A 24797-nucleotide genomic window follows, 5' to 3' on the forward strand; every position below is an offset into this window, starting at 1 on the left:
AACACGGCTGTGCTGCCCCTCCATGCCTGGTAGCTCCTAAAAGCATCTTGCCTTCATCACAGTGCTTTGGTGTAAAGTCACAATTTAGCCCCCAAACAAATGAAGGTTCCCCTTCCAGCACGTAGCAGAATTCTCTCTAGTATAACTAACACTGTGGATAGCTTCACATACTGGGGAGCCAAGGAGTTATTTAGAGGGTTCCTAATGAGTCTGGCGGTGTTACTGACCTTCAGGAGCCCTTACGTAGTAGGGCTGTTTGCATCTCTGTAGAGATGATAACCTAACCCGAGCTCAGTGTCCCATGTGGACACCTGTGATTTTGCAATACATAGCCTATCAGCTAGAGCAAACAGAAGTTAGTAAATCCCACTTAGCTCGGCTGCTGCCTTCAGCTTGGCTAAATCGCGGACGGCTGTAGATTTCCGGGTTTAATTCACCTTCAAACCTTTGGGATCCTGTCTGTGGGAGAAGCCACTCTTAATTAGCACAGGTCCAGGGCTAATCTGTCTCTTTTCTTATTTATTGCATTCATCTTTCTCAGTGTTTCCCTTTTAGTAAGTAGGGTTGCCAGTTTTGGTTGGACGTATTCCTGGGGGTTTCATCACATGACCTAATCTTTAATTAACGATTAATCTTTAATTCCTGGAGACTCCAGGACAATCCTGGAGGGTTGGAAACAGTGGTAGTGAGGAGCATTACCTTGATGTGCCTCTGTAGCATTCTTAGTGCTTCGTCTCTTTCAGAAAGTCGCTCCATGTGGGCGTCAGTGAGCAGCGGCAGCGATGAAGCTATAGAGCCGGATTACATGAGCATTGAGCAGCTTTTTTGTTTTCCGCAAACAAAGCCCAAGGAGAAAGCAGCTACCCCAGGGAAGGTGGAACCAAAGGAGGTAATGGGCTATTTCTCAATTTTTGAAGATTATGGTAAAAGGCCACTGCACATGGCTTATCTAACATAAAGTATTATTTCTTAAACAGATCACATTCTTAGACTCCAAGAAGAGTCTCAATCTGAACATATTTTTGAAGCAATTTAGATGGTAAGCTATGAACTGGTTTCACAGTTGTTGAATAAAGCAACAGTTTGGCAAGTAAAATTAGCATGGCCTTTGTAGCAGACAGTTCTGTGAGGGGCTGAAAAATCCATATGACTCCCAAGACCCCGGTTAATCCCTGAGCCACTTGGCCATTCTTCCTCTGAGGACATCCAGGGCCTGGTCATACAAATAATTACAAACGAGTAATTTTATTCACAGCAGCAGAGTTCAGTGGGACTATTCACTGTTGGAATTATTTGCAGGATGACACCCTAAATTTTTGTAGTGAGAGACAATACAATAAAGATTGTATTTGAGATTTAAAATGAAAGGACGACACAGGGCAGTATATTTCCCACAGTTCAAACACATCCTGGATTCTAAGACATAGAGCAAGTGACTGACCATCCAAGGAGTGACTATAAAATGACATACCTAAATACAAACAAGGAAGACAGCTAGTTCAATCTCATCTATTTATAATTTTTCTATATTTTCTGTAATTACATATCTATTCATGTCCACAGTTACTGATTTTAAAGCATCTCGGTTATGTTCCACGGTGTGAAAAATGATGGAAGGTAAACACAAGAGGGGAAAATAGTAATTTTATTTGAGACAGTGGCCACTTACTCCTACATTATCAGTCCCTCTTATCTTCAGTTTATTATAGCTATCTACTGAAGATAGACTTGTAAAGTTTTTAAAAAAATTTAATGTATTTATTGTCACAAAACCCCAGCAGGGAAGGGCAGTGCTATTTATACCCCATTTTACAGAGGGAAACTGAGGCACAGAGAGACAAAGGGCCAGATTTTTAGGTGCCTAAAGATATGGACAGGTACCTGATGTGTAACCTTTGGTTTTTGTGTTCCCAACTAGTAGTGTAAAGATAATAAATAAAACCAAACTGAATTCTGTAAGGTTTGAGCCTTCAGGGCAGTTGCAGATAGTTTAATTCAGTGGAGGCCTGTGAATGACACGAGTGATAACATTTAAAACTTGTTAAAATAAACTGGTTGTTTAAAGCAAACAGGTCTTGCAATATAACCATGCACTGCACTGATACTCACAGGCGAAGGTAGAATGATGCCTCCTGGGGTGATCAGTACTTGGATGAGAAAAATACCCATATCCCTTTCTCTAATGGTACCCTGAAAGTGAATGGGTGCACCCCATCTAAAACCAGCATGCTACCCTTTTTATAATTCTGAGTGCCAGGCTACTGCGCTAATCCAGAGAACAGTCTTCCTGTCAGTAAGGCCTAATTATGCACCATTCACTAGGGTCTGTAGGACCTAATCAATAGCATATGGTCATAGGGAGCTGTCCAATGTTATTGTTCTGTTGTTGCTTCTAATTACATGCCTGTTCTCTGCAGCTCAAACAAAGAGGTAGCTGACATGATTCAAAAAGGGGACAGGACCAAGTTTGACGTGGAGGTTCTGAAGCAGTTACTGAAGCTGTTACCCGAAAAACATGAGGTTAGATGGAAAGACTCTTTTCATTCAACCCACGAAGACTGCAGATATGATGCAGTTCTGGGGTCTTGAGTCTTGTGTTTTCTTGTTAGATAGAAAACCTGAAAACCTTCAAGGAAGAAGAAGCCAAGTTAGCAAGTGCAGATCAATTTTATCTTCTCCTGCTCAGGGTTCCCAGGTAAGGCAGATCATTAGCAACTTCAGCCTGATCTTTTGCTTGCATATTGTATTCCATAACAACAAGCTTCACTTTTTGATCCAATTGGATGTAGCACTCTGTGTCATTTAAAAGGATACTGAAAGGACTCTAAATTAGAGCATTACTCTGCAAAACGTTCTGAATGCCAAGACATTGGCTGCACTTAGGGAAAGTCAGCTTTAAAGAGTCTCTTTTATTGTGATAACACTATAGAAAGGCCATCTTAAAAAAAAATCTTTCTTTTAATGGATTTGTTGCTTTAAAACTAAGCCTTTCTTAAAATGCTTTTAGTGTACGCCAAAGTTGTTGGGTTTGTTTGTTTGTTTGTTGGCGTTCATATTATAATATTGCACTTGTATATCTATTTGCATTTCACATGCCTCTTCCATCAGAGACTCTCAAAGTGCTTTACAAATATTAATCATCCTCTCCCGTGTGAGGTAGGGGAGTAGTCTCTATGTCAGAGAGGAGCAGACACACTGGTACAGTGAAATGTAAGTTATACATTGCTGGGCCAACCTGGCCAGTTACTCAAGGTTAGTAAGACTGCTGTACTGAAGGAAGGGATAGCACCAATGCCCTTCTTTTGGGTTTGCAGCCAGAGGAAACAGTCGTAAGGCAATCGGAATCCCTGCCAGCAGATTGTGATGAGAGGATGTGATGGCCATACCCTTCCACAGTTAGTGCTGCCTCTTTTTCAGGCTGAGGGGGATGTCTGTGGCCTTGTAGAATGTGGCTGCTCCCGCACAATCTTCTGCACTGAGATGGCAGAAGCTGGCATAGGCCCTGGGTGTGGCCGGCTGGTTAAGTAACTTGCCCAGTCACACAGGAAGGCTTTTGGAGTGTCAGGAATAGAATCCAGATCTCCCAATAGCCACATGGCCGTCCTCCCTCTCCACGGAGATCAGTGTATCCTCTACGGCAGGAGCCACCATCTCCGTGCTGCCAGTTATGGCCTGCCATTGAGAAAGAACCGCCCCAAGCCACAGACAGAGCTGTGCAGTATCAATGTGATGCAGATGTGGTAGCTGGTCACGAGCCTGGATGTGGCTTTTGGCAGAGGTTAGAGTGTGATGGTTTGGGGAATGGGTCAGGAATCTTTCTGTTGGCAGGGTCAGGAATCTGTTAAGTGTAACTGTATATTTGTGCCGACTCCATCTCTTAGCTACCAGCTGCGGATTGAGTGTATGCTGTCATATGAAGAGACCGCTGTCATGCTAGATATGCTACAGCCAAAAGCAGAAGCAATCAGGAAAGCCTGTGAAGGTAAATGGGACGGTGTCACCCCTCAGCGCGTTGTGTTCAGAGCCGTGTGAGGCCTTATTTCGGCTTGTAGTAGTATATCTATCTTACCTGAGAATTTAAGGAAGAAGTGGCCTTTTGTTGTCTCCATCTCATATATATGCAAATCTGCAACTAGCCAGCACATTGCACGCTCATCCTATCAGACACAGACCTGGCCAGGATGACCCATGCATTCATGGCCACCAGGTTCAAATTATTGCAACTCATAGCTAGGAATAGAGCTACAAGCCTTGAAAAACCTCCAACAGGTACAAAACTCAGCAGCCTGTCTGCTTAACACGATTGGCTACTATAAACACATCATCCTAGTTCTCCACTCTCTGCCCTGGCTCACCTATGAACATAGAGTGTAGTTCAAGCTGTCTTTCCTGATGTTCAAAGCCCTACCATGGAGCTGGCACTGGGTACCAGAGAGAGGACACTTCACCCTCTATGACCTCCCAGGATACAGTACACTTCAACAATGACTTTGTCAACCAGTCGGAGGCTTGTTAGTGCAAGTGACACAGCTTTCAGAGAAGCAGGTTTTAGACTATAGAACTCACTCTTGCATAGGGTGACCAGACAGCAAATGTGAAAAATCGGGATGGAGGTAGGAGTAATAGGAGCCTATATAAGAAAAAGACCCAAAAATCGGGACTGTCCCTATAAAATCGGGACATTTGGTCACCCTACTCTTGCAGAAGTTAAGAATGACCAAATTTAGAAGTTAATGCTAAACAAATTCATTCAACTGAGCTTTCCCTCAATAAATTCCTCACACACAATCCCGCCTCACCTCACAAAAAATCCCACTCCCAAATCCTCCTATAAACTAATCAAAACTCGAGATTTTGGAGGACAAGAAAGTTTGTTATGTTTGCTTTTCTAAATAGGAAGTGCTTGTATACAGCAGCGATGTAGGCCATCATGCATATACCTTGGTAGATCACGTGGTAGCCCTCACCATATGTTATGCTTCCTTTTTTGGAGTACGTGAAGTTGTTTAGGGAGCACAGGGCTGATATGAAAAGAACAGAATGGGAAATGCTTCTGGAAATAAGGTGGCAGGGGAGGAAGGAAGGAATAAAATGTATTGAGCGATTCTTAGGGTAGGTCTACACTACCTGCCGGATCGGCGGGTAGCAATCAATATATCGGGGGTCGATTTATCGCGTCTAGTCTAGACGCGATAAATCGATCCCCGAGAGCTCTCCCGTCAACTCCGGAACTACGCTATTCTCGTAGCTGAAGTTGCGTACCTTACTTACATCGACTACCCCCGCAGTATAGACCAGGGCTTATTCAAGATCTCCTGCTAGTGGAAATAAAGTCACTAGCTCCACTTTTAGGGCACTTTCCAGGCTGGCAGCCCCAGCATCTTTACCTCCTAGCTGTAAGTGGCTGCCCCACACATGGGAGTGGGGACAGGCAGCCCAGATGTGCCTACCTTTAAGATGCAAATACTATACTGTGCCTGTATTGCTTTTTTTTTGCTTTTTTGGGGGGGGGGGGAGGGAGAGGGTGTCTTCCAGTTTCACATGGTGTCTACTTGTAGTCCATAACTCTGGTGTTTGAGGGTCTTTGAGGTTCTAGTGTATGGAAATCCTGCCTTGGTACAATGGAAATTCTGATCCAATTTGGGAAACAATCAGTTTTGAAGCTGACCCTTATGTAAAGGATAACTTTATTTTTCAGATCTTCTAACGACCCATCGTCTGCCAGTTTTCTGTCAACTGATTCTCAAAGTTGGAAACTTTCTTAACTATGTAAGAAATCTTTTGTTGTTGTTGTTGTTGTTAAGAGACTACTACATTTTATAGATGAAAATAACTTTTCTTCTCTCTTTTGTGTGTATAGGTTATAAATACATAGTAAGTGTTTGAGTTTGACATGGGTTATTCCTGCCTCTTCTTTCTGTCTTTCAGGGAAGTCATACTGGAGATGCTGATGGCTTTAAAATTAGCACTTTACTCAAACTAACTGAAACCAAAGCAAACCAAACCCGTGTTACTCTTCTCCACCATATTCTGGAGGTACTACTGCAATTTCCTTTGGGAGTTTTGGTTGGACATGAACTATTTTTCCAGCCATACCTTCGGTTGATGTTATATACTTGTGTTTATATGCTCCTCACTTGTTTGTGTAACCCACACACTTCCTGGGTGTGCTGCTCTGTGCCATCTAGTGGCACCAAGACCACTTAGACAGAGATTAATGAATCTGCTCTAGAGCCTTAGCTAAGAGCCATATCGCTTTTAACTCATGCAGTAGAACAGTGGTTCTCAACTGTGGTCCATCGTTTGTTCAGGGAAAGCACCTGGCACGCCGAGCCGGTTTGTTTACCTGCCGCTTCCGCAGGTTTGGCCGATCGCGGCTCCCACTGGCTGCGGTTCTCTGCTCCAGGCCAATGGGGGCTGCAGGAAGCGGCACAGGCTGAGGGATGTGCTGGCCGCCCTTCCCGCAGCCCCCATTGGCCTGGAGCGGCGAACCGCGGCCAGTGGGAGCCGCAATCAGCCGAACCTTCGGACGCGGCAGGTAAACAAACTGGCCCGGTGTGCCAGGGGCTTTCTCTGATCAAGCGGTGGACCACAGTTGAGAACCACTGCAGTAGAGGCTCAGGCATTTAGCTCCAGAGGTCCCAGGTTCAATCCCACCCATTGATGATCTGGGTCTGTGGGTGTTACATCTGCATAGTACTGGAGAGATTGCTTAATTTGCTTGGGCTCATAATACTTGGGCTGCAGGTGCTACCTAGCTGTAAAAAAATTCTAAACAAAGAGTTGAGAAAGCAGAGAATCTCATCCAAGCCTTAATCATTTTCCACCTTGATTTCTGTAAGTTCCTCCTCTCTTGCTTCTTTGACGCCCATCTCACCCCCATCCAACCCATATGAAATGCAGCTGCCAGGAACATATTCCTGGCCTGTAGCTCCAGTGAAGTTCCCTCCAGTGTTGGCACACTGGATCTCCCCTTTCTACCAGATCACATTCAAGCTTCTTGCCCAAGCTTTAAGCTCTTTCATAGCTTTCTCACTGCTGCTTAGCTGCCCTTATATTTATTTTTTGTATTACCATAGTGGCTAGGAGCCCTAGTCATGGACCCATCATGCTAGGCACTTGTACAAACAAAGAACCAAAAAAACCCAGTCCCTGTCACCCAGAGCTTACCACTTCTCCCTCTCCTCTGCCAATGATGCCAGTCTTATTGCCCTGTTCATTGAGCTCTCCCCTTGCCAATCCTATGCATTCAAATCCTTTTACCATGACACCTAAAAAAAAATTAGCCAACTCCTAATTGCTATGCTGAGGTGCTCAGACACTGTGGCAAAGATGGTTGTATATGTTAGTAGATAGATAGTTAGGCAGGCAGATAAACTAGAACACAGATATTCTTAATGCATAGACAGACCCGTAAGAATTGCCAGATTGGATCAGACTAGTGGTCCTTTTAGTCCAATATCCTGCCTTCAGCAGAGGCCTGGACCCTGCACTTCAGAGGAAGGTGAAAGAAACCCCGCAGTAGGAGATTCTGGGATAATCTATCCACTGGGAAAGTTCCTTTCTAACCACCCATCAGTTAGAGATCGCCCTCCGCCCTGAGGCATGAGGGTTCATACCCCTTTCAATACTCTTGTATATTTTTTAAATCTGTACTCTTATAATTCTGGATAGTCTTGGCAACCATAGAAACGGCTGGTCCCCTTTTGAATCATGCTAAACAAACAGTGGGGGGTGGGGTGGGAATGAAACATTGCGCACACCAGTCATTCCCTCTGTTTGTAACTCTCCCCCCCACTGTGCACCTGCTGCGTACGAAAAATAAATACAAAAATAACAAACGTTTCTGTTTTAGGAAGTAGAGAAAAGTCACACAGACCTCCTGCAGCTTCCCAAGGACCTTGAATGTGTCTCAAAGGCAGCCGGGTAGGATTGTGAACCTGATACTTTAAATTAAAAAAAGAAGAACTACCCAGATTCAAGAAATTAAGACATAAATGGCTGTTATTATAATCCATGCATTAACCGGATAAAGACTCAATTAGTTGTAACCAAAGGATTTCCTTTTGCAAATTCTGAAGCCATTTTAAAATGCAAATCGGCTATATGTACAGTTCAGCAATAAGCAAGACAGTAACTAGGGTCAAAAATTGTTCTGCATTCAATTAATTCTGCTTTGCAGGAATTCACAGAAATGGTATGGCGTTCAAGGAGGCTCTGTCTTTTTAATCCTAGCTACCTATAAGCAGTGCTGAAGTACCTGTCACTGCTGTATTCAGGGACAATAGCCTAGCAGCTTCAGAAGAGCCCTGAATCTGTAGATTAGTCTCTCTAGTGTGTTAGTGAAGCCAAACAATTAAAGTCCGTATGTATCCATTTCCAAATGTACAATACACAAGATTCCAGTTAGACCTGGCCCTCTCTTCAGAAGTGCTGCTGGGGGGTGTTCTCATGGCCAAAGAGCTGGCTTGTTAACAAAGGTGTTTGTGTTGTTGCTGGAAGATTTTGGGGGGACTGTTTGGATTTTTCATCCGTCTTACACGAGTGACCCTTTTGCTCTTGAGAACAAAACATTAAGCACAATAAGATACGTGTGGACAAATGTCCCCTGAGAATTTGCACAGCCAGATAATTTTGAGCAAATATTAGCATGATCCATTCTAGCTGGTGATGCTTTGTACTATCAGGGGATTTGAAAAGCCCACCTAAAGTGTTTAATGACTTAGTAGCACAGCCCCATTGAAACACAAACTCCATTGAAAGTGAATGGAGCTGTGCTCCTAAATCATTGAAGCACTTTGAAAAGCCCACTCTAAATTCATGAATTATTTGCATCACAGTAACCTGAGGGCCTCAAATGAGAGCAGGGTTCCCTCGTGCTTGGCGATTGGTGGGCCAGTCAATGAGACAAGTGAAGTGATTGTCCCAGGTACAGCAGGTCAGTGGCAAAACTAGGAATGGAACTCATGTCTCCTAACTCCGTCCAGTGTCCTAACCACTAGGCCATGTTTCCTTGTGGTGCTACCTAGAATGACACAGGCATAGTTCTGTGCTTAATACCATAGAGTCACTGGGAAACAGAAAAGGGGGAGGAGAGTGGGAAATCATTGCTGTTTTTCCTCTCTTCTAGCTAGCCCAGCTCTTCGAGAAGTGAACTGTGTTTAATCTCCTGCGGCTTTGTGTTCATTTTCAGAATTAACCTTGAAATCATACGTGCGGAGTCCAGTTCCAATTTAAAGAAGCTGCTAGAACTTGAGCAAAAGGTTTTGTCATCGAAAGACGACGTGAAAGCCCAGTATGAGACGCCCATCCAGGTCAGTGAAAGGAGTGCCCTCCCTTGAGGAGAGAAGAGCCGAGACTCTGCAAAGGCAGCATGTTCAGGGAGGAGTGAAGGGTGTCCCCTCATCGCCTCTCATATTTGAAAATGAATGTGAATGCCACACAACACTTTTGTGTTCATTTGCCATGACCAGCAGGTACTGACTAGAAAGGCAGAGAGCAGGGATAAGGGAGAACCCAAGCCATCTTTGCACTTCTTCTCCTAACTGCCCCAGGAGCTCCTGGGTCACAGCCAAGGATCTGGGCCTTGGAACTGAACTCTGGTTACATTGTCATTCTAACTACTTTTTTCCATTAGTCTTTCCTTGCAATGTCTGATGCACAATGCTTTGTAACTTGGTCTAAATGCATTTCAGGACAGCATAAATGCATCAAAGAAGTTGGAGGAGGAGTTTGAAATCATTGAAAGGAAGAAGGGGGAACTTGCAAATTATCTCTGTGAAGATGCAAACAAGCTGTCATTAGAAGATATATTTAGCACCATGAAAACCTTCAGGGATCTCTTCATCAGAGCACTAAAGGTTTGCATTTGTGAACATTATGCAGTAGGATACAGGTGCTGGAACACATGCATCAGTTCAGATAGTAAATAGGACCTGATTTTCCCTTACATCTGAGCTCCATTTGGTGCACGGGGCAAGGGCAGGGCCATCAAGGAGCTCATTATGGCCCTTTGATTCAGCACTGTCCCAGCCCTGGTTTTCATTAGAGCAACCAAGTGGCTGCTCTAACTTCTCCTCAGGCATAAGGTCCCTGAGGGACTATGTGCAACTGGAGAACTGGTGTAACAAAGCTCTGCTCCGCCACACCCTCAGCCGACCCCCACCACACTCCTTGCCCTATTCCATCCACCTCTAAGCATGTCCCCTAAGCCAGGTGGGCAGGATTGCAAGAAGTGTTCTCCACTGGCCATTTCCAGCTGGAATCTATCCACTTTGCACCATCTGATCACACTGGAGGATATGAACCTGAGGTCAGATCCTGAGCTAGGGCCTTCCCCTGCTAAAGTCCATGGGATTTTTGCCACTGACATTACTGGGCTCTGGGTGTGGTACTGAAACAGCCAGCTTGGGGATTTGACTGAGATCTGCAGGGAGCTTTCAGATTGTGATGTGCACTAACGAAGGAACCTCCTTGCCGAGTGAGGATGGAGAGCTCAGTGAGCTTTGCACTACCAAGCTAGAGCTGCTAGGCTAGAGGTTGGCATTAACCCAGAGTTTGAGTGATGGACCCAGGACGCTCTCTCTTCCAGGATAAGTTTGTAGAAAAGTTGTGGATTTATAGTGGGTCAGAAACTGATCCCTGAGTCCAGCCCAAGCAACCAGGTTTGACTCAGAGAGGGTTTTGCAGCAGCTTGGGAGGGTTGCAGAGTCCATTGCAGCCAGTCGGGGGAGATTCCTCAGCCTGCTGTACATCCCCTGTATGTGGGGCATCTGGACAATGGATCCAGTCACTTCCCGTCCCCATGGCACACTGTGGGATGGAGATGGAGCCCCAGGCAAGTACACTCACTGCTTCTCACCCCCACAATGGGGGAGCACACAGCTCCCAGCTGCCTATTGGATCTCTCTGGGAGGGAGGAGCCAGGATTTCCCCCTTGTTTTGCACAAGCTGTGAATAGATTGAACCATCTTCCCTTTAGGTCGCTTTGCTACTAGATATTTAACCAAACATCCCCTGTGACTCTTCTCTGGCTCCAGGAAAACAAGGACAGGAAGGAACAAGCTGTAAAGGCAGAAAAAAGGAAGAAACAGTTGGAAGAGGAAGAGGCTAAGAGACAAAAAGGAGACAATGGGAAGATCAGTGAGTATTTGAAAGGGTTTATTTAAAAGGAGATGTACATACCTCACCCAGCTTGTCTCTCTATGGATTGTAATACAGTATCTTTTATTGGACCAACTTCTGTTAGGGAGAGAGACAAGCTTTCGAGCTTACACAGAGATCTTCTTCAGGTCTGGATGGAGAAGTTTACTGGACTAGACGTTGGTTCAATAAAAGCTATTACCTCACCCCCCTCTTGTCTCACTAATATCCTGGGACCAATATGGCTACAATAACACTGCATACAATCCATATAGGTGAGGACTGATAGAAGCTCCAAACTCTTCCTGCCTTAATGTTCCAATAATAATCATTCAGGGTAGATTTCTGAGTGTTCGATGGCTGAAGGCTTTTGGGTGCCTTAAAGAGGGTCCCTACCACAGTGCAGCAGAGAACAGCAAAGGAGAGAAACAAGATTACCCCTCCCTCACTTTCAGTAAAATTCAAGATACAGAACAGGAGCCATTTAAAGGCCTTGGCCTGCAGGGTGCCACAGGCGTACTTTGGCATAGGGCAAAGCGGAGAGAATACTAGAGGCGCCGACCCTGGTTGGCAAGGGCTCTGGGCCAGGTTCTTCGCTGCCCTTCGCCTTCCATAGTCATTCACACCGGTGCAGTGGGTGTAGAATGGTGCCAGCTCAGAGAGGCAGTGTTTGACACCCACTTTGCACTGGAATGGGTGATACCGCAAGGGGCAGGGCAATGGAAAATCAGGGACTGCTCCCCAGCATATACCCTTGGTGGTAACCCCACCACTTTCAACTATCACTGCCCGTTCCCCCGGAGTGCGACGTTAGCCATTTTCCCATTTTTGTTTAAACACTAGTTAAGAAAGGGGCCGTGAAGCAGGACGAGGTGTGTGTTATTGATGCCCTGCTGGCCGACATAAAGAAAGGTTTCCAGTTGCGGAAAACGGCTAAAAACAAGAGTGCGCCGGACACTGCTCCTAAAGCCTCACCTGCCGAAACGCTGAAGGAGAGAGAGCCTGGTAAGACCAAAGACTCAACCATACCTGCAACCATTAACCTCCAGTCTGCTGCAAATATTGTAGCAAAACAAATACTTATGTAACCCATACATCTTCTGGGTGTGGTGTTCTGTCCCATCTAGTGGCACCGAGACCACTTAAAGATAAAATGAGTCTGCTCTATAGCCTCAGCTAACAGTCAGCTGGCTTTTAGCTCATGCAGTCGAGGCTCATGCACTAAGCTCCGGAGTCCCAGGTTCGATCCCGCCCGCCGACGACTGGGGTCTGTTGGCGTTACACATACAGAGGAACTTCTCTTTGAATTGTTGCAGTTGATCAATAGACGAGGGGGACCATTTTCAAAAAATTGTGCAAGTGACGAAGTCCCATTTTCCAAGGGACTTGGGCACTTCGGGAAATGTTACCCAAGAGATGCTTATTTTCTAAATTTGCAGTGTGAGCTTCCTTTCCGCTTTTGAGGTGGTAGCCTCCACTCCCAGAGGCAAACCAGCCAACAATCTTGTTTAAGGCCATCACCCGGCCTGCCACAAGAGATAACGTGCAAATTGCGCCTTTCTGCAATCCCTTTAAAAAGCAGGGCCAGGCTGGGTTGCAACTTGGATGGAGAAACCCAGATGGGGGGAAGTTCTGAAGACATGTCTCAGGCAGAGCTATTTCCTGCAACAGCAGGATCAGGCCCATGATGCCAGCTGGGAATTCATTGTCCCTTAGCTCCCCTCAGGTAGGCTCCTATGCAGCATGTCTAAGTTCCATTGACTTCAGTGGGAATGAAACTGATTAACGTCAATGGGAGCTAAGCACAGACTCAAAATTATGCACTGAAGTGCTTTGCTGTGTTGGGGCCTGGGTTCTGAACCAAATGCCCCCATGTGATGTTTGGGGTCACTGAACTATGGGAGTGGCTAGTTTTTGGATGAGACATAAAAAGCTCCTGACCGCATATGACCATTATAAATCCATTGGCCCCTTTGCCCTGAGCCGTTAGCCCGGGGCCCATTGCAGGTGGTCAGATTACACTCAGACGACCCATTGTTGTTGGTTGACAGTCACACTCTAGACTGAACAACTGTGCCTGATCCTGTGTTGTCCGTTTAAAGGAAAGAGTGTTGATGAGTCAGAAACAGCAGCAGCGAAGGAAAGTGCCTCTGAGACCAAGCGAAAGGATGGCAGTCAGCACACAGAAAACACTCCGGCCTCAGAAGCTGCTGCCACTGCGAAGGCTACCGGTAGAGTTGTCAAAGAGACACCAGCTTCCGACGAAGTGCTTCCTAAAGACAGAGCTGGAGGAAGTTCGCCACAACAGCCCTGTACTGACAGGAGCGCCTTACCTTCAACTGAAGTTGAGGGAACCCATCAGCCCAACAATGGAGTGAGTATTCAGCAGATCAACGGCTCGTGTAGCTTTCAAGAGAATGTGGAATACAACGCCATTGTGTTCACGCCATCGAACCCCGGAACAACTATAAAGTTTGCAAGCAGCTATTCAGGCAACTGTACTGGTTTAGAAGAGGAATTGAACGGATCCCTCTCAGGAGACAAAAACAGTGAATCCGGACCCACTCAGTTAGAAAGAGGCCTGGTGTCTAACGAACAAACGTCACAACCAAGTGATGCAGTTGGGAACGAGGCTAAAACCAGAGCTGAACTAGCACCTGGCAGTGCTAAAATGACTCCAACCAATGAGTCGAGTTCTCAGCATACAGAGTTAAGGGGGACAGAGAAAGAAAATGACGACCCGGCCGCAGACTCCTTGCTGGACACCTCGCAGGAGAAATCCTTCTCAGAAGAGCCAGTGACTGATTCTTCTTGCTCAGCAACAGTCCCTCCGGCGCAAGCACTTACTGACAAGGAAGGGCAAAGAGGGTCTGGGAAACGGAGAAAGAAGAAACGACACAGCAAAAGCCTGTCAGGTAACACATTTCAGTGCAGCATATGGAGATTAGCAAGCCTTTAGCTAAATACAGGAGACTGGAGTTCACATCTTCAGCTCTCTAGGATTTTTTAATTAGAAGTATTCCTTCCTTTTTTAGGGTCCATTCCTGCACCCTAAAAAAGGAAGGTCAATAGGAGTTTTACTATCCTCAGGAAAAACACTGTTTAATGCAGATGTCCTTTAAAATCGGAGACTGGTTAAACAATGCAAAAACTTTGGCCCCACTAGCCATTAGGGGCATGTATAAATAGTTTATAAAGGGTTAATGATTAATGGATCAATAGAAACATGTTGCACACATGAATGGAGTACAGTACAGATGGTGACAAGCACATCTGTCAAAGGTGCTACAGATAGTTGTAAGTTAAAGTTAGATGCAACTAACTGGCCCATTGGACTCTAGAAGCAATGATTAATCATTTACTGTAGTAGAGACTAACCATTCATTATAACATCTATTAATCATTTGTTAACCCATATAAACTATTTATAAATGTATCTTTAATATAAGTGTATTAAAACTCTTCCCGGTACTCCCATCACTCAATTTTTATGAGGTTTTCCCCAAGACATCAGTTACAAGAGTATTCTGCACATGAGAATTAGTGTCACCGAAGTGTAAAGTTCTGGTGTATTTCAGTGTGACCCTTCCTTAGTGTTAAATATTCAAGCACACAGCTTGAGGGGGAAAAAAATCACACTGATGCTTGTGCAAAAGATCACGTTCTTAAGGCTAGAGACAGCTTTTAGATGTAGCCCTGACTACGTGTAACTGTGCCGCCCCAGGAAGGACTGGGGGACTCTCTGGCACCATTCCTCCAGAGCTCTCCGTCTCACTTGGGATTTATGGGGAGATCTGCTGTATCTTCTAGAGGGCTGACACAGTGTATTCCCATTGCTGTCCCAACCCGACATGTGCCCCGCCAGCTCCAATGGTCACCAGACGGGAAGGACAGTAGTAGACCCATGTCTCTTCAACTCTCCACCCCTTCTCCTCCCTCATGAGTAAAGGGGAGAGAATATTGGGTATGCAACTCCTGCTCTTCCCACCTCCATGGCTGGAGACATGATCAAATGGTGTGTTTCCCATGCAGTGGGATGGGGATGGGGCTTTTACTCACTTTACTCCTTGGGTGGCCACCATAGGCCCCAAGCACAATTTAATCGTTTAAGTTTTCAGACTGTTTAGCTATTGACTAAACTAATAGTTTTTAATCCCAAGAAATATAAACTAGTCATGTTTCCAAGAGGACGGTCTCTGTCCTATGACGTTCCATGTTGTTACCTTTATGTCACAGCGGTCAGATATATTTAGTGTCTCTCTTTTATTTAAAAGCAGAGGTTGACATTGATACTGGAGATAATAAAACCAAAAATCGTTGTGTGATACAGTGAGGTATGTAAACACGCAACATTGCTTTTATGTGAACTAACCCCAGCACTGGGACTTTACACTTTATGATGCCATCAGTAATCATTACGGCAACCAAGCTTTTTGCCTTAATATCTGATTATGTGTTTGTGATTTTTGCTGTCCAAGGGCTTGATCCTGCCCCACTGGAGTCAGTGGCAATACTCCCAGTGCTGCAGGATCAGGTCCCAAATGTCTGTCTTTTACGTCAGCAGCAGCCAATCTACCTTTCCCAGCAGAGACCATAAAGTCTGGTGTTAATTACCTTAACCAGGATAACTGGAGGCCTTGCTTTTGTCTGATTATTATTTTTTCCAAAAATTGTAAAAATGTAACTTCAGTACATTCATCCTTCGAAAGAGGCGACTGCTCCTCCCCTAGGCTTCCGGTTGTGGGTGGGGCTTATCCATTACAGAGTCGTTTTAACAGGTTTATTGGAATTATTTAAGCAGAATAGTGGACCAGGGAAGAAATTCTGCTCATACAGGTCTACCAGCCCAACTGAAATCCAAATTTCACGTGCTAGTCAGCACTAAGGTCTTGGTGTTCAAAGACATGTGCATGTACTTAAAATTAGGCTGATGAGTAATCCGTGGAAGTGAAAGGAGCATGCAGCTGCTTACGGTTAAGCGCATATGTACATCTTTCCAGGGCCATGTCTTCACTAGAGAGCTTACAGCGGCACAGCAGCATCGGTATAGCTGTGCCGCTGTAAGATCTCCCGTGTAGTCGCTGACCAGAGAGAGCTCTCCCGTTAATATAATTAAGCCACCACCCCAGCGAGCGGCGGTAGCTATGCCCGCAGGAAAGCATTTCTCGTTGACATAGCACTGTCCACACCGGCGCTTCTGTCAGTGTAAGGGATGTTTTTTCACACCCCGAGTGACATAAGTTTTACCAACAAAAATGCTAGTGTAAACATAGCCCAGCACTGGGGCCTGATTTTGCTTTGTCTGAGACACCCATGCAGCTATGGGTAAACCCAGTTTTTCTGAAACTCTCTATCAAGTGCCCCTGCACCTCCCACCTGATATCAGGGTATTGTATGTTCCTGACATTTTACATTCCAGTTTTAAGAAAGCTTTGGGTGACCCCCACTAAGATTTTCATTTTCCAAGATTTGCCTTTATTTATATTAAGGGGGCAAGGGGGAAATTGCATAGTTACATGTACTGAAATTGCATAGTTACATGTTTTCCTTTGCATTCTAATCATGAGCAGCCATAATTAAATGAACCAATAATCTGAACCCTCTGAATATCTGATTTCATGAACAAAATGTATTTATTCTACAGAGTCTGCAATTTCTTGCTATGTAAGAATATTGGGTATCCCTCCCTAGTGATCCCCGGAAACTAATATTCCTCTTAGCCAGTCATCTACTGGTGGTGAAATAGAAGCCATGGGAACCACTGCTAAGACTTTTTTTTTGGTATTTTCTGCATCAGTAGCCTGAAGACTGCTCTAATTTACCATGACAGGAACCAATCTCTCTCAGCCATTTTGGTAGCCAAGGATTAGCCAGAGAGCTATGTGTTCCGTAAGAAGGCCATTTGGTCCTCTTTTGGGGTTGTTTGTCCCCCATGTGGTACTGAGACAAAACCAGATGTGGTTGTCTCCAGTATCATACCGAGGATGCCATAATGAAGAGTGTGCTTCTCTGCCTCCACCACCAGCATTAGTGCACTGTCACACCAGCGAGATCTGGGCAATGTGCTCTTCAGAATGAGCCCTCCCATGTGGTGCACACAAAGCCATGCTGAGGGACGGAGTCATGCGACGTTCCTGGCAGTGCCGGAACGTCCGGTGTTCTGGGCATGTGCGAGTGACCATCCTAGTGTTCTGACTCATGGCTCCTCCTGCACCAGTCACACCCCTTCTCTACAGCCTCCCATCTGAAAGAGGCGGGCAGCTGCTGTGCTGCCTTTCAAAATCCAATCGCCAAAGATTGACAGGAGCAGCAGCAAAAATTCACATTTGAGACTCAGGTCAGGGACTGAGCCCCCATATGTCAGAAGAGTAGCTTCAAGAACATTAAAGATGTTTGGAGCAAGATGACCATACGTGAGTTTATAACATCCCTACTCAGACAAGACCTGAGGCACATCCAGGTTTTTTTTGGACTGGCCTTGGAATACACAAGAAAGCCACACACAAGAATTTACATTAAGGGGTCTGATCCAAAATTGGTTGAAAATCAGTGGGTCTTTCCACTGATTTCAGTGGGCTTTGAATCAAGCCCTGTGAGAGCTGTAAAGATCCTGAAAGAAAGCAGTAAAAGTAAAGGCAATTCACAGCTGAGGTTGTCCTAAAATTCCAGCTATGATAGGGTCCCACCTTAATGTCTGTCTGTCAGTGCCCTCTGGTGATCAAGTATTGGAAGAACATGCTACAGTGAGCCCCTAACTGAAATTCTGTCCTTTCCTTCTTTTATCTGGTGTCTTAACATTATTTGCTTGTGTGAATTAGAGTAGATGAGAAAAGCCCTTTACTTCTGTTGCCCTACAGCCTCTAGCCACAGCTTTTTCCTCACCAGTCTGTCTGTAAATCCGATTCATGGTTCCCACCTATCAGCACAAGCAGCAGCACTGTTACTTCACTAGGCAATGAACGTTCGCTGTAAAAGAGAGTGGGAACAATCCCAGTAAAACGAGGAGATGAGTTGTGCTATTAGTCATCGTCACCTTCTGGGGAAAAAGTCGCTGGATTTCCATCCTCCCTTCCTTTCTATCGGAATACAGCCTTTTAGTTTGGAACCCAAGGAAGCACAATTTGCAGGGAATGAGGAGAACGGATTTACATTTGGGAAATGGTCATTTTTTAGAAGCCTTTTACTGGATCTTGAAGTCATGGCAGCTCCCCATGCTCCCCCCTGGCCAAATCCAATTAGAAGATCAGAGCTGAACCTCTCGCAGCTTTTAGCATGCTGTGGGTCTGCAACAGCAGTAGAATAAAGACAGGCTTTGATGTGCTCAAATTTACCTTGTTTCACAGAACCATAGATTTTAAAGCCATCTACGCTGACCACCTGCATATCACCAGCCATAGAACCTGATTCCTGAATTAACCCCAATTTTATTGAAATAGCTGTTTGTAAAGGCCAAATGATGCTACTTTTGTTCTCCCCTCATCCCCAGAAGTATAATTTTGTTCTTCAAAGAGTAAAAGATGAGTGCCTGTGCTTGGCACTTGTTTCTTTTTGAACAAAGCAGTGTGATCACAAAAGGGAGGAGGGAAAAAGAAAATAAATCAGGGAGGAAGTAGATTTCAGTTTATCAAGGGTTACAAAGAAAAGTAAAACAAAAAAGTCCCACACTATGTATTATCTAAAAAAGAAAAGGAGTACTTGTGGCACCTTAGTGACTAACAAATTTATTTGAGCATAAGCTTTTGTGAGCTACAGCTAAAGCTTATGCTCAAATAAATTGGTTAGTCTCTAAGGTGCCACAAGTCCTCCTTTTCTTTTTGCGAATACAGACTAACACGGTTGCTTCTCTGAAACCTATATATTATCTGTTACATATACACCTTGACCTGCTCTTTTTTCCAAAAGGACTGTATTTCTTCAGTCTTAAAAAAAAATAAATTAGGATAACTTTCATGTTGGGTCATTTTTGTTTTCTAATTCTAGGGGGATAACAACCCATGTTATCTTCTACAACAGATTCAGTGCTTCTTATGGTCTTAAATTTTCTCATCTGCCACTATAATCTAATTATTTACTCTTGTGGGTGTGTATATCTTTAGCCATGGTGTCCATATCTGTAAAATATTCATGAGATCTGGAGGAGGTTTTGTTTGGTCAATGAGCTAGAAAGCACCTTAACATTTACAGATTAAGGCTCCAATCCTGCAAACACTTCCTGAAGTGCCTAACTCACATGAGTAACCTCATTGTCTTCAATGGTACTACTCACCTGAATAAGTCTGTGCAAAAGTAGAATTCCTCGACACTGGAATTTTGGTGTTTTCTTTCTGGAAATTGACACACTGGGAAGATTCATCTAAGTCCATGCTGAATATCTTTCACCACCACTATGCTAAAACTAAAGACCCCACTGTACTCCATTTACAACCCCATTTATGCAAGTTACTCTGTGCTAGAAGAACCCTATGCCTGCGTGCAGCTCTGTGTGAAGGCAGTAGGATGTCTGTCTCCTCAGATTTACTTGTGAGATCAGTGCCCAAGTCAATGGCAAAACTGCCAGCTCCTGCAGAAGAAGCAATATTAGTCCGTAAGCTTGGTGTGTCAAACTAGCATACAGCTGAAAACCTAGTATTTCCAGCATTCAGCATGGAGAACATGACATTTATTGTTTCAAGTACTGTGCTGAATTATTAGCAGTGACCAGCTCCAGAACAAAGAAGATGGTTAAACTCTTCAAATAAAGTTAGAATCTCAGTGCATGAATGAAATTGAGTTTTCATAGAGTACATACATCAATAGTTTTACCGTTTTTTTTGTTTTTTCTTCCTCTCCTCTTTTTTTTTTTTAAAGTGCATTGGGGCACCTGGCTTATTTGATGGATTTAAAACCAGTTTTCCCAACTAGTACATCATGTACAGGATACGCACACACACACACAAACACCTGACCACAACATTTTTGTTGTTGTAATTGTTTTATGTTTTCTCCAACAGGTGTCACAGCAAAGCAGAAGAATAAATAACAAGGAGTCAGTGAAACACTGACAAATCCATATAATGCTGCCATACTCTAGGAAGCACGTTCCACAGTGTTGAAATTCCATTACTGATCATGTTTGTAGTAATATCTTGGGATGTAAAGTTTCTTCTAAAATGGTCTTTCACTAATCCTTCCTTGGGGATTCTGTGTATCCAGCAAATAACCGCCAGATGCAAGAGACTTAAGCACCTTCAGAATGTGCCTTATGTGAATGCTGCCAGGGTCTGATGCTGAAAATGCTCCATACCCAGAATTTCTGTGGAAGCTGATGGGAGTTCCATGTGTCGAGGGCTGATAGGAGTAGGCCACTGATAAACTTCACTTGGGGTCAAATCCTGCAGTCCCTTCCTAGGCCAAACTCTTACTGAAGACAATGAGGGCATGGCCTGGGTAATGACTGCAGCATTTTACCCCATGAGTCATTTTAGAGACAGCAGTGCCTCCAAAACTGAATTATGGGTAAAAGTAGGCACTGTCATCAGCATCTGATTGGAAATCTGTTACTTCCCATTCTAGTGCCGTACCAGCAGTTGGAACTGATATTGGACCAAATAAAAGACCCAATTCAGATGAACATACTTTCCCTTGCTATCATTTTAGACAGGGGATATCTATTAAAGGAAAATGTATTGTAGTGAACAGCTGGCTGTTTGAACACTAAGGACTTGTCTATATGGAGAGTTAGTTCGCGTCAAGTTGGAGTTCAAATGTACAATGCACTGGCCTGCTGCAAACTAACTGGTCATGTGGGCCCTGGTACCACACACTAGAAGTTTTACGTTGCACTTTGATCTACTCCAGTTTCAGTTTGGGGCAGTATTCTACCTATTTCAAATGGGAGTAGATCAAGGCACACTACAGAACTTCGAGTGGGCATTCAGAGGGTCCACACTGCCTGTTAGTGCATGTGACAGGGTGGGGTACTACACTCCAGCTTGCTGCACACTAACTCTCCATATACACAAGTCCTAAGGCCTGGATCCTGCAAAGACTTAAACACACGTTAACTTTAGGCACATGAATAGTCCTATGGAGTTCAATGGAATTTCTGATGTGCATAAAGTTAGACACATGCATGAGTCTTTGCAGGTCTGGGGCCTAGAGTATCTATTTTGTTAAAGAAACAGGAAGAGATTTTTCTAGGGGGATCCATTCAAAATATTTTAAACTAATGTTATTTTGCAAATCTCTGGTTCTGAATATTCATTGGCTGCTGCATGCACTCAAAGGCATTTGGACTCAAACTACAGAATGTTTAGAGTCTGTTTCAGTTTAAAAGATAGTTATGCAATTTGTGCTTTAAAACTGGGAACCTGCAGTATTTTGTGTTAAGAAATCAGAGTTTTATTTCTGAATTATGTTTTATAATAACCTTGTACCATGTAATTTTGTACATAGCTGTCAATTTAAAATTCTATATGTTTGTTCAATCTGTATTGCAGTATTAGATTGCAGTGGGAACTGTATGGAAAATCATTACTTTTAGCAATCATGCCTATATACAATAACTTGCTGAGCATATATAATAGTCTTCAGGTTAAACCGATTTTGCACTGCTTATTTAGAGTGGATCAAGGGTCATTTACTATTGAAGTTCAGAATTAAAACAGGGGCTACCTTTAACTAAAAACTTTGCTTGGAGTGTAGTGAAAATTGGTTAACTACAGCAATTACCAGTTTAGAATGGACCGCTACCTTTATCAGATTCGGCTGCGGAAATCTTCTGTAGCAGTGTAGCAAAGCTGCATTTGAAATCGTGTTCACCACTGGCGTAAACATGTAGAGGTTCATTAACTTCAGTGGAGCTGCACTGTCAGCAATGAATGGGACCCTTCGTAATGAGAAAACACACATACACACACAATCTATACACAAGAGCTTAGGGGTCAATCACGTTGTAATGGTCATGGCTGGAGGGCTAGCTGCACTCTGTCCCCTTTTTGGTCTCTCTGAATGCACACCCTCAAGTGTCAGGCCTCGTGTCTTTACCTATCCCAGGCTGGAAATCTACAGTTCTCCCACTCAGACTGGTACCTGGGCTTCAGTACCCAGCAGGTCTGACTGGATTCCGCACTTATGGTTCTTCCCTTCGGGAGCCTGTGGCCGATGGTGTCTAGTGACAAAACTGCCTTAGTGAAACTGGAATATTGTTCATTCTATGTATAGTAACAAAGCATGCAGATAAAAAGCATTTTAGGACAACAAACAGTCCACACTTGTCCATCTTACCCAAAGGCTTACCATCCCCTCAGGGTCACCTAGTCAGCCCTAATTTCTTCAGACAGTCCATCCAACGCCTGCATCTTAGTCTGGTTCCTCCAAACAATGACTTGTCTCCTCAGAGAGCACCCCTCCCTAAACTGTCAGAGTTGCTTTGTTCTCACATTCTTGGGCTTTGTCTTTGGAAAAAACTAGTTTTGGAGGTTGGCTTGGGAGGAGGTAAAATATTGATGCTATAAGAGTATGAGCATTGCCCACTGAACAACACTCCTGAGCCATGCTTCTTCCCTTCCTGCTTGTTTTCTTTATAGCCACCTACTAAACTAAACCAATATATTCACACAATAAACATCCCAAAAGCCAGGTCAACACTCACTGTTCATAAATCATGACAGAGCAGTTCCAATTTTGTCACAGGAATAATCTAGCAAGAATACAGGTGACTGCGACAGGGTGGGAAGAGGAAGGCTGTCTGAGTGGGATGTGCAATTTTGGGTAGTATTTTACCTGTGATCTTTGCGAAAAGCTCCCATTGATTTTCTCCCAAAAGAGCTAAGTAGTCCTCATGATTTCTTAGTAGTCACATCAGGGCCAAATTCAGTGCTGGTGTAAGCAAGGCCCTTCTAATTTGTTTCAATGGAGTTGCATCCACTTATGCCAGCAGAGCAGTTAATTTGGCCACCAGAAAGAAACTCACTTTTCCTTCAAGTATTTTAGTAAAATTACAGCAAACAAACAAATTAGAGTGCATTAAACAAGCAAGCCTGTGAAAGCCACAAGCTTCTAGGTATCAGGTTAACTGTCCATGTTCATTTAGCATTAAGCAGCATCTGCATGATTAATCTATGGTATAAATAAATTCAAACACCTTTTTTTTTTTCAAGGTCCTTGCATGAGAGGTAGGGGTTTTTTTCTTCTTCATTTCAACATTTTGAAGAAATTTTTTAAAATTTAGAATTTAAAAAAATGGAAAAGATGAATTCACAACTTTCCTGTTTTTGAGGGGGAGGATTCCACTCTATTTTGTATGGTTACAGATATGGTTATGAATAATTATAAAGTTAACATATTACATTGTAGACTAAATAAATATTCCTACCGGAATCACTTATTTAACACAATTTTATCCCAGAGAATCTCAGTCCTTCCCGCAGTGAAAAGAAACAGAAAATAAATTGTGAAAGTAATAGTACATTTCACATTTCAGTTGCATTCCTTTTCCACCCTCCTCCCACATCTGTACAGCGCCTAAAGCCTTCATCCTGCAATCCATATGCACATGCTTAACTTTATGCACTTGAGTAGACGCCACAGAAGTCAGCAGGACTTCGCTCACGAAAGCTTATGCTCAAATAAATTGGTTAGTCTCTAAGGTGCCACAAGGACTCCTTTTCTTTTTGCAAGTTAAGTATGTGTGTCGATCTTTGCCCGATGAGCGCCTTACATTGCAAGCTCTTTGGACTTTGTCTCCTACTTGGCTATAAAACACCTAAGCACACTGTTGATGGCATACACATAGTAACAATTGTCACATAGTTATTTTCTCTCATACTGACCTTGTCTATGAATTTACAATAGTTTTTGACCTACAGATGGTGCTAACAATTTCCACATTCAGTACAATGTCAACGGGAGTTGTGTGTAGAATGGGGCTAGAATGGCTTTTGTGTACAAAAGTTATGTAAATACCTGTCTGCCATGGTCTCTTCATTATTTGATTCACTTGTTATGTGCTATTTGGGAGAGAAGATTAGAGAAGCACCAAAGGAAATTTACAATAAATGTAAAAGTTAACCAATTTTCATCCCCTCTAAATGTAAAGCCTAGTTCTACAGTTAACATTTCTGGGTTTCTGTATGTAAAGGATTGGTTTTCTGTACACAGTACTCTATTTGGAGTGCAATATAGAGCTTACCAATAATAAATCAGCACTATATGAAATCTTGCCTTTTTTTATTGGGTAATAATTCATCAAAAAACAAACTCAGTCATGGAGTATTCTGTGTTCCACCCGCTCTCAGTCACGCTTTGTGTAACGGTGTGAAAAATGGTTTGGTCCCGTCTAGAGCCTTGACTACTATGTGGAAAACTGGGACCTGTAATTTCTCATGAGGGGTTGTAAAAATGGAGGCTGTAGTACAGATAGGGCTCTTGTGTTTTTACAAGTGTGTGATGACAGCCTGCCATAGTATGCGATTACACTTTCGGGAGCAACAATGCAGCTCTACTTTTGTTAAAAAGTGGGTACTAATTTTCCTGGTCTAGACAAGGTACCAGAGTTTAAAGACCAACAAAGACGAGCACTTGTAACGTTCTGCAAGCAGATCAGCACATGAAAGAATTATATACACACATAGCTGTATATAATAGTGCATGATATATCTAGCTATAGAGAGTGA

The 24797-nt window shown here is 43.7% G+C and overlaps 1 protein-coding gene across 1 annotated transcript; it reads left to right on the forward strand.

The window, feature by feature from the left end:
- The first annotated feature begins 601 nt into the window (after positions 1-601).
- LOC144266177 (inverted formin-2-like) lies at positions 602-24323 on the forward strand. Its single transcript, XM_077819465.1, has 15 exons — positions 602-889; positions 978-1039; positions 2418-2520; positions 2610-2695; positions 3882-3982; positions 5699-5769; positions 5929-6036; positions 7856-7926; positions 9194-9314; positions 9696-9860; positions 11040-11142; positions 11986-12147; positions 13245-14057; positions 15417-15476; positions 20133-24323. The coding sequence occupies exons 1-14, from the start codon at positions 704-706 to the stop codon at positions 15473-15475; spliced, it is 2211 nt and encodes a 736-aa protein (XP_077675591.1). The 5' UTR covers positions 602-703; the 3' UTR covers position 15476; positions 20133-24323.
- The last annotated feature ends 474 nt before the right edge of the window (positions 24324-24797 follow it).

Source organism: Eretmochelys imbricata, chromosome 6 (assembly GCF_965152235.1).
Source record: "Eretmochelys imbricata isolate rEreImb1 chromosome 6, rEreImb1.hap1, whole genome shotgun sequence".
NCBI classification, from domain to species: domain Eukaryota; kingdom Metazoa; phylum Chordata; order Testudines; family Cheloniidae; genus Eretmochelys; species Eretmochelys imbricata.